Genomic DNA, 15,472 nt, shown 5'->3' with positions numbered 1-15,472 from the left:
CAAATTTTGGATTTCATTTGTTTAAGCTATATCCTACATACTATTCCAGATGTCAGAACATATTACTTATTTTCTGGTTTCTCTAATAGATGATTTACAGAGGCTGAGTCTGAGTCTTATTGATGGTGTTTTCTATCCCATATCTGTCAGTATGTTTTTTTCTTCCCTATTTACCCAGGCTTTGTTGTTTTTTTCTTTCCATTTATTCAGGCTCTAATGAGAAGAGAGATAATAGATCTCTGTTTGCCCACAGACAGCATATGCAGATGGCCCTTGACACGTGCTCATTATCCTCTTGGGAGGCAAATTTCTTCCTTGCATCTCCAGCTGATGAACACAGGTCAAGGTCCAAATTTCTTTACTAGTTTCTAATAAGCATCTATGTCAGTATAGCTTGCTGGGCTGAGGAAGGAATACTTTATATCTTTTGAGCTAAAACTGTTGGTTGCAAGAGTCAGAATTATCTAATCTCAACCAACTAAAGCAAAGAAGAGGAATCCGTTTGCTCATGTAACTGGGAAGGAGAGAACACAGTTGTGTGGGTCTCAGGTGAGATGTGGTGGAATATGCCACACCAAAATAAGCCACTTTGACATAAGGATTACTTTTTGCTAAAGGCAACTTGAAAAACAGCAGATGCAAGAAGAACATTCTAATCTCTCCCTTTTCCCTGAAAACAGGAGATAGCATTTCCTTTGTGAAAGATGCCCTCCCTGTACCAGGAGAAAAGAAACATTCTTTGGTGGGAGTCATAGCCAAGAGAATTCTCTACAAGCAGATCTTGCGAAAATCATTCTTATCTGCGTTTAGCCTCCCCACACAGTTCAGTTACTTTTTCATAATTTCCTCTCTTTGTTCAACCTAATACAAAAGCATGTACGTTTTCACTTCTTTGGGTTTTCATTTCATTATGAGGGCTCCCATGCCACGTAAAACCCATATATTAAATTTATATGCTTTTCTCCTGTTAATCTATCTTATGTCAATTTAATTCTGTGGGCCGGCTGGGACCCTAAGAAGATACAGATGGAATTTTGCCGTCCCTACACAGGCATGAATGGATCTAACGCTCTTTTTCCTGTGCATGCTTGACTGTCTACTTTGCCCTCATTCTTTCTTGTGGCAGATGAACTTCTTCCATTGTAGAGGGGAGCGTGAGGGTCAAGGTCACAGATAGCTGCAGACATACAGGTTCCCAGTCAGTGATTCCAGAGCCAAGTGAGAGCTCTCCCTCACTCCAGTATGTGTGTGTGTGTGTGTGTGTGTGTGTGTGTGTGTGTGTGCTATCTCAGATAAGGACTCTTATTCACCTGCACGGGTCATGTAGGTTCTCCTTGGACCGATTACAATGATGAAGGGAGGGAGTGCTGTCGCTGGCCAGGACTGAGCCCATATGTCCACCTCTGTGGAGGTGGGGGGTGGTTGGAAGTCTTATCAGAATTTCAGAGAATGGGGCAGGGGCAGTTGCCCCAAAAGAAAGATGTGGGAGTGGGGCATGGATTAATCTAGAAAAATGGAGAAAGAGAGGCTGCACAGAAACATACCAGGGGGCTGCTGACATACCTGCTGTCTCAGTTATTCTGAATTAACGGAAAATACAAAGAGCTACACTCCAGGTATATGTGCCAAGAACTTTGCCCCTACCCACAATGTTGTCCTTCTCACAGGATGTAGTGAGCTCTACCATAGCCATGCCCCCTTTCCTTCTCTCACCCGCTCCCTCCCTTCCTCACCCCACCTCTCTGGAACAGAAAGGAATAAATGTTAACAGTTGGTTTGGCCACCATTTTTTTTCTCCTGAAAGTAGAATAAGGAAAAGTAAGATGCATTATTCCAACCCCTTGCTGAATGGCAAAACTATCTTAAAGGCAGAGAACATGAAATAAGGTGTCAGCATTGACCTCTTGCTGCTCTTTCTGGGGGGTCTGCTGTTGTTTTGCGTGGGTTCCTTGATATCTAGGCAGACTTCATCCTCTAACAGTGATGGGGCAAAATTTAAGTTGAACAGAAAGATGATTCCCCTCAGTCTTATGAGGCCAAATGTAGGTCCCAGGCTTCAGAGTTTTCTAGAGCCCCAGGGATAAACCTCAATTCATGGCTTTGGTTCATCCACAGATTCCTGTCCATGGCAGGTGATGAAACTGGAAGGGTAGGCAGGGCCCAGGTCATGGGGGAGCCTCGAGTGCCATCCTGAGGAGCTTGGACTTCCCTTAGGTAATGGTCTTACACAGAGGGGAAAATAATCCAGTTTTCTCTTTGGACCTATTGCTATGGTCTGGTACCATGACCACTCTTTAATAAACACTGTTTCAATTTACCTTCTTTGGACATTTGTTACTTTACTTTTATAATGTAATCATCCATAAATCTTTGTGTAATATAAGACAAATGTGCCCAGCACAAAGGGAGAAGAGCAAAAGAGAAAGGATTATATTATCGTCCAAATCCCCATGTTATGGTGGGCTATGAACAGGTAGATTATGGACTAGGTAGAGGCCTGGAGATGGAGGGGTTTGGCCAGTGCAGGAACAATGCATGATGATTTTAGGATTCTGTGAAGGATCCAGAGGGAACAGGCTAAACTGGAACCAAATGCTGTAGTCAAGGTGAAACAATTCTTTTATTTGTTTATTTAAGAATATTGTAACTCAGAGCTAGTGAGGTGATTACTGATGAATTTATATATACAACATAAATATGTATTTTAAGTTGAAAGTCCACATACCTGAAAAACTAGGTTGGCATTTTCATGCATTCCAAAAATTTCTGGGTCATCTATCAAAGGCAGATTTTCAATGTAGTCCCTAAACTCTTGTAGGCTATCAGCCATGGGTGCAAAATAGATGCCTGTTATTAAAAACACAGAGACAAATATGTTTCAGATAGACTGGCTTTGTACTGCCAAGGTTGGTCCTTCTCTGACTGGTTTAGATGGTGGCTGCAATCAACTGCCTCACATAGAAAAGGGGATTGTTTTTCCTAAGCTTAACTGCTTTCATTGCTGTGTCTGGGTTTGTTACTTTTTCTTGAGGCCTTGAGCATCTGATTTGTGTCCTAATCTTTTAGAGTGTCTCCTCCAGAACATTTCAAAATTCTGAGAATCCAGGGATATGCTGCCAAAAGGTGTGCCTCATTAAGGGCTCCAAATTTATGCTTGTGTCAGAGACTGCTTTCACATTTGTTTGATAAGCAACTACAACCCTCTCCAGTTCCCCAAACCAAAAGCTACATTTGCAAAACACTGAAATCTAGGGTCACTCAATTTTCCATAGAGATTATAGGATATACAGTTGAATCTTGTTAGCTCTGGGGGTCAGTCTCTTACTACTCAGTGGTAGGAGCTTTTGTGAGTGCTCTCTGTACTAATCAGATTGCTCCCTTCAAGGGGATCGACTCTCAGGACCATTAATCTACCTGCTCTCTGACTCATAATGAGCTATCACAAATTCACAGACCTGTTTTTTACTTAACTTGCTGTAATGGAAGATTTAAAAAAAATTACATTCAAAATGTACTAGAATATAACTTTGAAAACACATTTAGACACAATGCAATCAACTTTAATACAGAAACAATTCAATATGGTTACTGCGTAATATGTATCTTTGTGTTTTTATTATCATACCAGCTTTGAAGGTGGTCAAGCATGAGGTGGGGTGGGTTGTGAAGACTGGACACCGACAGTCCCTGGGTGGATAACTCAAAGACGCTATTAATGACTTGGGAAAGGTCTTTTCCATAACACTGAAAAGTCATTCACCTGATTCAGAATATTTGTAATCATCTTCTAATGTTTCAGGAGAAAAAAATCTTTTCAAGACAGTACGAAGGCATCTTTGATCCCAGGTGTCTGTAACTCTACCGCCATATGTAATTTCACCTGAAAAAGAATTTGCATTTTAAAATATATTACTTTTTTTTTAATTGATAAGCATACCCAAATTTCATAGGCTTATCTCTATGCACATTTATTTGGTACTGAAAATGGAAAAAGCATATCAGAACTCACTTCCACTACTCCCAAAAAGAGAATAAAAGTTAATTTTTAAGAAGCAGAAAAAAAAAATCTAGTATACATATGTACCCTACCCTAATTATTTTGCTTTTTCCAAATAACAGAAACTAAAGCCACTGAGCTCTATTTACATATTTCTTCCTTCTTGTGCCTTTGCTTCAAAATATTGATTTTGAGTCTTATCCCACCATTGCCTGCAGTATTCTAAAATATACACACTTGCCATGGAAGTGCTTCTTCTTGGGGCCAGTGAGTAAAATGGAACCAAACATTTGTGAAAGAGACACCGTGGCTCACAGAAATTATGTTATGGAGAAATAAAAATTATTGGTATTCTATCTTTCCACAGAGAAGCTACTTTCAATTTGCTCCATCGTTTTTGCAAAATTATGAGTAGGAAATAACTGCACTGGAATGATATCCATTGTTGATATAATTCCTTGGGAAAAATCTAGATCCATTGCTACAATTCACCATCCATCACTGTAGTGTTCCTGGAAGGATTTCATCTATGAAGAACTGATATTGTTAACTCCTGATCCATTCTTATCTCCACTTTTCTATTAGGTCAGAAAGAAATTTTTTTCCCTTCTCTTTCAAGCTGAGATGGTTGGTTGAGAGAAAGCTATTTCAGTCTTTCAAATCTCAATAATTTATTTCTTCCAAGATAAAAATGTCCGTACTGCTACGTTTCTTCTCCTGTTGGAGCACCTCATGTCAGTTTTATTGGGTCAGCCACTCCAGGGAGAGGGCAGGAGAAGTATGTACCCAGGCTGATGGTCAAGTAGCGGAATCCCTGTATTAGCAGTTCTAAGAAGGAAGGAAGAGATGCTCTGTACCTTCTTGGGAATATTCTTCAGCCCTGCCCTGGGAAGTCTTGGAACACAAAGTTGGGTTAAACCTCTGTAATGGGTCCATCTAGTCTGGACTCACCAGAAGCTCCTAATTTGAAGCTCCTCTTGGGTCCTTGGAGCTGGATGGGAATGTAAAGCTCAAGTTTCTCCAACTGCATGATGGTGTCCAGGAAAGGAGACTGTTCTGAAGTGTGTTATTCTAAAACATGTTTCATACTAAAATATCTGCATTTTGAGAAGCAGCACAGATATGTTTTCCTTACAAGTCAACAGAATTTGTGCTTCTCTGTTCAGATTTGGTTTTACCCCTTTTCTTGGATCAAACTGAGCAAATGGTGATTTTTCTTTTTGAGTTGTGAGAGTTCTCTATATGCCTTGAATAAGTCCCATGTCAGCTATATGATTTGCAAATATTTTCTCTGTCTTCGTTTTTTCCTTTTCACTTTCTTGATGGTGTTTGTTGAAGTGTAAAAGTTTTAAGTACTGATGAAGTCCAATTTATTACTTTTTCTTTTTTGCTTGTACTTTTTGTGCCATATCTAAGAAGTCACTGCCTAATCCAAAGTCATGAAGATTTACTTCAAAGCTTTCTTATAAGAGATTTATATATTTATCTCTTACTAATAGGTTTATCATTTTGAATTAATTTTTATGTATGGTGTGAAACAAGAGTCCAAATTCATCCTCTTGCAGATGGATATCCAATTGTCCCAACATTTGTTGAAAAGACTAGACTATCCTCCCTCCACTGAATTTTTCTGGCACCTTTGTTGAAAATCAATTGGTCACAAATGTGAAGGTTTATTTCTGGATTTGCAATTCTGTTCCATTGATTTATATGTCTATTCTTATACCAGTATCACACTGTCTTGATTATTGTAGCTTTGTAATAAGTTTTGAAATTGGGACATGTAATTCTTTTGACTTTATTCTTTTTTTTCACGATTGTTTTTGCTATTTCAGGCCCTTTGCATTTCCATATAAATTTTATGATCAGCTTGTCAATTTCTGCCTCAATGCCAGCTGAAATTTTGTTAGGGATTGCATTAAATCTTTAGATCAGTCTGGAGTATTGCTATTCAAAAATATTGCCTCTTGATCCATGAGAATGAATGTCTCTTCATTTATTTAGGTGATCTTAAGTTTTTTAAAGTAATGCTTTGTAGTTTTCAGTGCACAAGTCTGCAATTATTTGGCTAAATTTATTCCCAAGTACTTTATTCTTTTTGGTGCTACTGTGAATGAAATTTAAAAAATATTTTTAGATTGTTCCTTGCTAGTGTATAGAAATGCTGTTGATTTTTGTATATTGATTTTGTATCCCACGACCTTGATGAACTTGTTTATTATTCCTAGCTTTTTTATTTTGGAGGGGGGGTTCCTTAGGATTTTCTACATACGTGACCATGCCATCTGTGAATAAACACAGGTTTTCTTCTACTCTAATCTGATGTCTTTTGTTTCTTTTCCTTGTCTAATTTCCTGGCTAGAACTTTCAGCACAACATTGAATAGAAGTAGCAAGACAGATGCATCTTTGTCTTATCCCTTCCTATCTTTTTAAAATCACAATTACTTCCCTAACAGTAGAGATTGAAGTAAGCTGAAAGATGAAGGGTTCTAGCAGTGGGAGAAGGAAGAAAAAGGTGGGGAACAGGAAATTTCAGGGTAGGTAGAGGGTACCAGAGAACATTTCTGCCTACATCACCACTTTGCTAAGTGATCCTGGCCCCACTGGGGTGGCTGGGGCAGGTGTACAAAGTAGCCTCCTAGATGTGAGGCCCTCCCCTGTTGGTCCACCCTGGGAACTAGTCCTAATCTATTTTCACTGTTGTTTTGCTGCCCTTGTCTCAAACATTTTAAGGTTTCATTTTGCCTTTCAAGGCTCTAGATCACTTGATACCCCTGTGTCTGCTCTCCATTTCCTATACTCACCAATAAAAACCATATACCACCTTTCTGCCCCTTTTTTGAACTCTCTCATCCCCCCACTTCCCAGTGCAAATATCCTCTCCCTCATTACTTGAGCCCACATGGTTCAAATTGAATCTAATTATGCAACAAGATTCCTATCTAGCCACAGTTAATATTCACCAAAAATTTAATTCCTGAAAGATTTTTCCTTTTTCACAAGTATACCTGAATGAACAGGTCTCTACCAGTCAATCAATGTTCAGATTCTTTTGAATTTAAGACCATAGACTCTGGAGGCTGTACTGCCTCGGTTCAAATCTTGGCTTCACCATTTGTAAACTGTGTGCCTTAGTTTTCTCATGTGTAAAATGGGGGATAAAAATAGTCCCCACCTTCTAGTGTTGTTGTGAGGGTTAAATCTGCTAATTCATGGGAAGTGCTTGAAGTAATGCCTGGTGTGTAGCAAGAGCTATATTAGGTTTCTCCTATTATTATTATTTGGGAAAATATCTACCCCATTTTCCATGTGTAAATATTCTCGAGATGTCCTTATTATATGTTCCTATCACAGATGTCTTGTCTTTACAAAGGGAACATCAGAAATCATCACCACCATTAAACACTGGGAGAAGATACCATCTTTGTATGAGCCAGGTGGGTGTAACCCAACAACTTTGTGGTACACAGTTGGATGCCCTGACCACATGGGCATACTGACCAGTAATGTAAATTAGTGCATCCCAGGGAATCCTTCCTTCTTGACAGTAAAGGTTGAGGTTCAGTAAAGCACATTCCCTGTCACTGTCGTTAAATTCATAGCAGATATTCCAACCAAGGGGACCAAACTTCTTTCTCTCCTAGAATGGAAAATAAAAACAGTCTGAAATAAAATTTTATAAAATCAGTTTTGTGTAAAATATTGAAAATTAAAAGTTTCCATTGAAGTTGGGCATCCCCATACTGCAAAATCAGTTAAATCATGCAGTTCAACTTCAGCTAGGCTTTCGCCAAACAGGGGAAGCACCTCTTCCTCCAATACTGGCTCCTCTCCATGTTTCCAAGGAAAATTTGCTATTACTAGAGATTTGATAGACCTGTCAAAAGAACGTTTGTTCTTCAGGGTAGAATAGAATATTTTCCCATGATTATATACTGACTTCTCTATAGGGTGATCTTTCCAAACTGGGACAGTTTCATGACATTCCATGGTGAAATTTCCTTCCTCTTTGTTACCTCTCTATCCTACCTTAATTTCTTAATTCTCAACAATGATCATGCCAAAGAATTGGTCCCAAGTTCCCTCTCTTGATCTCAGAATTTTCCTAAATCTTAAAGTATTTCTTTATTTCAGCTGCTTTTGTTAGAGAAACAAAGGTCTCACACCCAGAGCCCTGATACCAACCTTTCAGGCCTCCCTTAGGACATTAAACCTATTTATTTCATATCTTGCATCTTTAATCTTTGTTTTTTCTTTATTGATACTTTCTCTATAGACCACACACATTTGAAAACCAAGAAGCCAGTCTAATTAAGATGCCACCTACAGATATGTAGCTGGAGAGTCAGAATTTAAGCAGGTGGTCACAGGATGGATACCAGACCAAGCAGTGAGGTTTGAACAGAGGGAAGGGTACAGTGGTGCTGAGTTGAAGGTCATCTTTCAGGGGACTTTGGGCCCCAGGCATAGGTGGGGAGGAAGCGTTAAGGGTGGTGAGTCCCCTCAAAGGAACAGGCGAGAGTAAAACAATTACAAGAAAAATAAGGAGGACTTGGTGACTGAGAAAATACATATGCGTGAAAAGCAAGGATAAAAATAATCCTGAAATTCTGATGGTAAGTGATTGAGAAAACGGGACCAATTTCAAATGTAGTCTCTGGAGGGGAAGCAGCTTTTGGGTGTGAGGCAGAGCTGAGAAGATCTGTTTTGTGCTTGTTGAATCAGACCTTCTGCATCCATCCAGGTGATGGGGTTCTGTAGCAGATCAGAATAGAAGTGGGAGCCCAAGCTGTGAAATACTGAGGTAAAGGGAGTATACAGATTAAAGGCTGAATTAAGACAACTTGGGTTCAGACACAGAACGGGGCCCTCTGTGTTTCACAATGCCATTTGCAAGCTTTCACTTAATTTTTACTTTTTATGTATTTATTTACAACATAATACACTTCTTGGTTGCTATTAAAGAGCAGAATTGAGGGCCGGCCCCGTGGCTCACTTGGGAGAGTGCGGTGCTGGGAGCACCGAGGCTGCGGGTTCGGATCCTATATAGGGATGGCCGGTGCGCTGAGTGTGGTGCGGACCACACTGAGCTGGGGGTTATGATCCCCTTACAAGTCAGAAAAAAAAAAAGAAAAAAAAAAAAAGCAGAATTGAGCGTACCTGAATAATTGCGTGGAAGAAACAAATGCCAAATATTATTTGTCTCCATTTTCTTCCAAGTATATTTTCTTCAAAAAACGAAGGTGTCATTTCAGTAAATGCTCGTCTGATATTTGCACGTAAACCTTTCGGAGGCTCGTTGGTTACCTGGATTTAGATAGAACATATACTGCAGAGAGGGTGATTTTATAGATTTGTGTTAGTTCTGAATAACACACATAGATTGAACATTGAGAGGATGTAGATAACTGATTCCCATGGGGATGTTTCTGGCACGTTCGAGCCTGTTTTGTGTCTCACTCAGCCAAGTCCAGGGAGAATAGGGCCTGGCAGGGTCCTCAGACCTACAGTGGTTGAACCACCTGCACAAGAACCTCAGGCACCTCCATTTCGTGTCCATTTTTCTAAATATGGGCCAGAAAGCATGCTCAGGCTTCCTCTATAGGATTTTGCGATCATTCCAGCACATGGCTTTATACCATGATATCCCACGACATGGGGCAGGGAGGGAAGAAGCACTTCTTGGTCCTCATATGCAGAGGCTTCCCACATTGGAAACTTCCAGCATTGAAATCCAGCAGCCATACCACCTGTACGCCTTCCTGCCTCTCAAATGCTGAAAGATTCCCTTACTCTGGGAGGGGTTCTGTTCTCATTTCTCTACATTTTCTTGCAGAGGGTGAGAGCTGGAAGAGTTGAATGACCAATAGGACTAGGACATGCAAGGATGGGCACTGGCTTGGGAAATAGTTTCCCTGCTTGCTCTCAGGTGAAAGGATACTGACTTCCACCTCCCCACCCAGACGACACAGACCTCGGCATGGTTCTGTGCAGGGTCTGAGCCTGGAGCCACTATGCAAACACTCTGAGACCAATCATTTCACATTGTTCCAGCCGTACACACACATTACCTTGACTGAATTTTGAAGAACTGTAACAGGAAAGGTACTACTAGGCATAGAGCTTAAAAAAAGTCGAAAAGTGTCCTTGATAGGATTATCTGTTTAAGCCAAAGACAAAACAATAAAAAAGGAAAATGTTTAGTTTGTGGTAGCACTTTTCTTCTGTCAAAAATAATTATCCTGGGGAAGGAAAACAATGCTGAAAGCTCTGTTTAAAGATCTGATTAATCTAGTTTGAGCATGTTGCAAACTATTTTAAAACAGGGGTGGGAGGATTTATTCTGGAAACTTTATGTCAGGAGGGTTTGGCAGTCCAGAAGCTGGCACATTTGCGTAAAAAAATTAGAGACATTAAGTTTTAATACTTAATGAGATATTAAGGGCCTTCCCTTTGAAGTGGGACAATTTTTCAATTGAAAAAGAGGACAGTTACCGCCAGTGCATTTATGATCATGGATTTTATTTTTGAACCCTCAACTTAAGGCAAATTGCATAAAAATGGTCAGAAAGCCCTAGGGAGAAGAAAGGGATTTCTCCCCTCAGCAGAGAGATGTTGCAAAAGTAACAGAGGGAGCAGGGGTATGGAGAGACCCCAAGCACAGCATCAACAAGTTAAGTCAGTACGCTTCCTTTCTGAGCTGTGGACATGGAACCTGTGGAAGAGTGAGCTCTGCTTTAGGTTCAAAAGGCCAAATCATGGTTGGAAAAATCATTGCTCCCATCACAGGAAGTCACAGGCATCATCCAAGGACAACTTCTGTGGCATTGGTTTTTAAGCACATATTATACTGTTTCCAGACTGCTCCCTCCCTAGGGCCTTTGCATGGACCGTTCCCTCTCCCTGGAATGCTCTTTCCTCAGATTCCCTCACTTTCTTCATATTTTGATCAAATGTCATATTCTCAGAGAGGTCTACCCAGACCACACCATTTAACATTGCTATTTTCCTTCCTCTCTGTCCCCATCCCATTCTGATCTGTCTGATCCTCTTTACCTTCCTCTCCTTTTTATTTTTTCCAAAGCACAACCACATTTTATCATATTGTTGGAGTGAGCAGGGCTGAAGCCATGTTGGAACCTAAAACTGCCTGGGCTATGGAGGGGGGCAGTATTTTAAAAAGGATAGGTTTTTTTCTCTCCACTCTTTCTTCCCATCCCCTGACTTTCTTATGTTGCTCGCTAAGTGGGAAAACAAGGCCGAGAAGCTGATTAGTACTTTGCAAAGCGAACAGTTCTTTCTTTGAGACTTGTAGAGTTTTGAGAAATGATCAAGGCCAAACGACTGGGAGCTGACCTTGGGCACCAGCCAAGTACACTGGCGCAAATCAAAATCTTGCAGGGTCCTGAGATAACAGTGAAGATGAGAACAGAAACTAGACGAGGCCTTGACGAGACCTTGTACTTGACCCATAGAAACGGACCCCCCCTCGTAACTCACATCTCCTTGTCTCCTGCTTTCAACCTCCCACATTCCATTCCCTCAACCCCTCCTTTAAAAACCCCTCAGTAAATCTAAATCTTTGAGATGGGATAGTCTACCATCTCCTTCAGATGAATGCATCTGCTTTTCTAACAGCAATCATTTGACTTCTGAGTTTTTTTTCCTTCTTTCTCAAGGGGTTGGCAGCCAGAACTGAGTTAAGTAACACTAAGTCTATTTTTCTATTTCTTTCATTATGCCTATAGGTAATATATTTCGAATTCAAATGGCCTTCCACAGCAGGCAGTATGAAACAGAAATGACCCACAGGACCATACCCTCAATTTGGAGTCTGAAAACCTTTTATGGAATCCTGGTTGTAAAACTTAACTAAACCTATTTAGGTCTCAAATTTCTCCTCTTTAACATAGGGAAACACAATGCCCACAATAAAGAATTACTATAAGGAATGAATTCAACTAAAAAAGTTACTCAAAAATGGTATTATTATGCAAATGCTACATGCTCAACATACTTAGATCTGTGAAGGTTTTAATTAGCTCTTCCATTGCCAACATCCAAGAAACAGCAAGATGACAGTTTTGCAAAAATACCCAGTTTCCTGATTTCATTGCATCTTTGATCATTTTCTCAGCAATGGGTCCTTGTCCTTGTCCCAGTGAAATTGACTGCACTCTGAATTGAACAACAAAAACAAAATATTGTTTTATGCTATTTTAAAGCAATACAAATATTAAGAAAATTAAATATAATAGACTCTTGTCTAGAATATACATACATTTCTAATCCTCATACTGATAGATGTTCAAATATTTTTTCTTATTTTCTTTTTTTAAAAAACACACTTTATTATAACACACATACTGAGAAGTGCAAAAAACAAATATACCAATCTATGAACGGTCACAAATGAACACCTGTGGTTGAGAAGAGCACTTTGCTGACACCAAGGGACATCTCCCAATGCCCCTCTCCACCCCAATTATCTCCTCTTCCTTTTTCCCAAACTTCTAACAACACTATAGATCTGTTTTTAAAAACTCAAAAAAATTGAAGAATAGTATATGTGTAGAAAAAATGCACAAATCATTAGTGTATGGCTTAATTAATTCTCCCAAAGTGAATGTGCACATATACTACTGCCCAGGTCAGAAAATAGAACATTATCAGCACCCTACCAGTCAGTAGGGTGATCCCCAAAGGCCATGACAATTTTGAATTCTAACACCACGGGTTAATTTTGCTTGTTTCTGAATTTTATATAAATGGAATCGTGTGGTATATGTTTTCTATTTCGTCTATTTCAATCAACATTATATTTTTTAGATTCATTCAAGTTATTGTGTGTCATTGTAATTCACTCATTGTCATTGCTGTATAGTATTTTACTGTGTGATTGTATTATAATTTATTCATTCATTCTGCTCTTGATGAACATTTGGGTTATTTTTGGTTCTTGGCTATTATATACAATACTGAAATAAACATTTTTGTACATCTCTTTCAATATACATGTGCACTCCATTTTGTTGTGATGTTCTTTTATATTGCCTTCTATGTTTTTATCTACAATCCATCCAGAATTGATTCATATGTGTGGTGTGAAGTACAGGTCAAAGTTCATTTTTTGCATATGGCTATCCAACTGACCCAGAACCATTCATTGAAAAGATTGTTTTTCTTCATGGGTCTGAAGTACCACTGCTATCATAAATGGTGTCCCAATATATATGAGTCTGTTTCTAAACTGTCCATTCTCTTTTGTTCTTCTATTTATCTAGCCTTGCACCAGTATCACTATGTCTAATGACTCTAGCTTTATAATAAGTTTATAGTAAGTCTTGATATCTGGTAGAGAAAATTCTCTCACCTTGTTTTTCTTCTTCAATACTGTCTTAGTTATTCTTTTTTTAAAGTTGAGGTAAAATTCACATAACATAATATTCACCATTTTGACCATTTTAAAATGTACAATTCAGTGTCTTCTAGTACATTCATAATATTGTACAACTATCACCACCATTTGGTTCTAGAACATTTTCATCCCCTCAGAAAGAAAACTCATACCCATTGTATTAGTCAAGGTTCTCCAGAAAACCAGAACCAGTTCATACACAGGCATATATGTGTGTGTGTGTATGTGTATATACCGTCATGCCTTGCATAACGACGTTTCGGTCAATGATGGAATGTGTATACAATGGTGGTCCTATAAGATTATAATGGAGCTGACAGAATGACATCACCAAGACGGTGGAATAGATGATTCCCAGCATTGCTCCCCCACCACGAGAGATCAACTTCCAACTATTAAAACACAAAAACTGCCTTCTTGAAACCTCTGGAATTTGGGAGAAGAGGATGAGAGACCAGCTGAGTCCATGAAAACATGGAAGGCCTTATTACTGCTTCAATCTCATTACTGATTACTGGTCTGTTTAGGTTTTCTAGTTCTTCATGATTCAACCTTGGTAAGTTGTATGTGTCCAGGAATTTATCCATTTCTTCTAGGTTTTCCAGTTTGTTCACATGTAATTGTTCATAGTAGTCTCTTACTATCCTTTGTATTTCTGTGATATCAGTTGTAATGTCTCCCTTTTCATTTCCAGTTTTATTCATTAGTCTCCTTTTTTGTTAATCTAACTAAAGGTTTATTGATTTTGTTTATCTTTTTGAAAAACCAATCCTTTGTTTCATCTATCTTTTGTGTTGTTTTTTTAAATTTCTAATTCATTTATTTCTGCTCTGATCTTCATTTCTCTCCTACTAATTTTAGGTTTGGTTTGTTCTTATTTTTCAAGTTTCTTGAGGTGTAACATTAGATTGTTTATTTGCTTTCTTCTTTTTTGATGTAGGCACTTGTTGCTATAATCTTCCCTCAGAACTGTTTTTCTGGTATCCTATAGGTTCTGGTATGTTGTGTTTTCATTTTCACTAGATGTGTCTCCAGGAAATTTTTAATTTCATTTTTGATTTCTTTCTTTGACCTCTTTAACACTCTCTTCTGGAGTACAGAATTTGTATTGAGAAATCCTCTGAGAGATGTTTGGGGCTTGTATTAGTCTGTTTCTCTTGCTTATAATAGAATACCTGAAATTGGGTAATTTATAAAGAAATGAAATTTGTTTTTTTTACAGTTGGGAGGCTGGAAAGTTCAAGGTCCAGGGAACACACCTGGTGAGGCCTTCCTCTACAGCAGTGATACAGGGTGTCACATGGTGAGAATGGGCTGAGCAGGACAGCTCTTAACTTCTCACTCCTCTCCTTATAAAACCATCAGAACCATGCCCACTGCTCCATGAGTGGATCAATCCATTCACAAGGGCACAGTCCTCACAATCTAATCACTCCTTAAAGGCTCAACTTTTCAAATACTATAACTGGGTTTCCCACCCTCTTAACAATGTTACAATGGAGACCAAGTTTCCAATACATGAACTTTTGGAGGACACATTTGATGCTTAGCAGGATCCCATTTGGTATGATATATTTCTTTTCTCTTGGCTGCTTTTAGTATTCTTTCTTTGTCTTTGTGTTTTTAATATTTTGATTATGTGATAAAATTCAACACTCATTCATGACAAAGACCCTCTATAAGTTAGGTATAGATGGAAAGTATCTCAACATAATTAAAGCCATATATGATAAACCCACTGCCAATATCATCCTGAATGGGGAAAAGCTGAAAGCTATTCCTTTAAGAACAGGAACTAGACAAGGATGCCCACTCTCACCACTCCTATTCAACATAGTGTTGGAAGTACTAGCCAGAGCAATCAGAGAAGAGAAGGAAATAAAAGGCATCCAGATTGGAAAAGATGAAGTCAAACTGTCTCTGTTTGCAGATGACATGATACTATATATTGAACAGCCTAAAGCCTCTACAAAAAAAACTCTTAGAGTTGATAAATGATTTCAGCAAAGTTGCAGGATACAAAATCAACACACAAAAATCAGTAGCATTTCTCTT

The 15,472-nt window shown here is 38.9% G+C and overlaps 1 protein-coding gene across 1 annotated transcript in view; it reads right to left on the bottom strand.

Moving 5' to 3' along the window:
- The window catches only part of DNAH6 (dynein, axonemal, heavy chain 6), a gene marked incomplete at its 5' end in the record, with an annotated part of 237,332 nt that overhangs the window by 26,422 nt on the left and 195,438 nt on the right, over positions 1-15,472 (bottom strand). Inside the window, 6 exons of the mRNA XM_008567062.1 lie at positions 2,726-2,847; positions 3,761-3,880; positions 7,501-7,639; positions 9,160-9,306; positions 10,071-10,159; positions 12,017-12,177. Of these exons, the coding sequence (XP_008565284.1) occupies positions 2,726-2,847; positions 3,761-3,880; positions 7,501-7,639; positions 9,160-9,306; positions 10,071-10,159; positions 12,017-12,177 (778 nt within the window). The remainder of the gene's footprint in view (positions 1-2,725; positions 2,848-3,760; positions 3,881-7,500; positions 7,640-9,159; positions 9,307-10,070; positions 10,160-12,016; positions 12,178-15,472) is intronic.

The sequence above is a fragment of the Galeopterus variegatus genome, unplaced genomic scaffold, assembly GCF_000696425.1.
Source record: "Galeopterus variegatus unplaced genomic scaffold, G_variegatus-3.0.2 Scaffold289, whole genome shotgun sequence".
Taxonomy (NCBI): Eukaryota; Metazoa; Chordata; class Mammalia; order Dermoptera; family Cynocephalidae; genus Galeopterus; species Galeopterus variegatus.
Note: the sequence above shows the minus strand (reverse complement) of the source record. Positions and strands in the feature narration are given on the sequence as shown.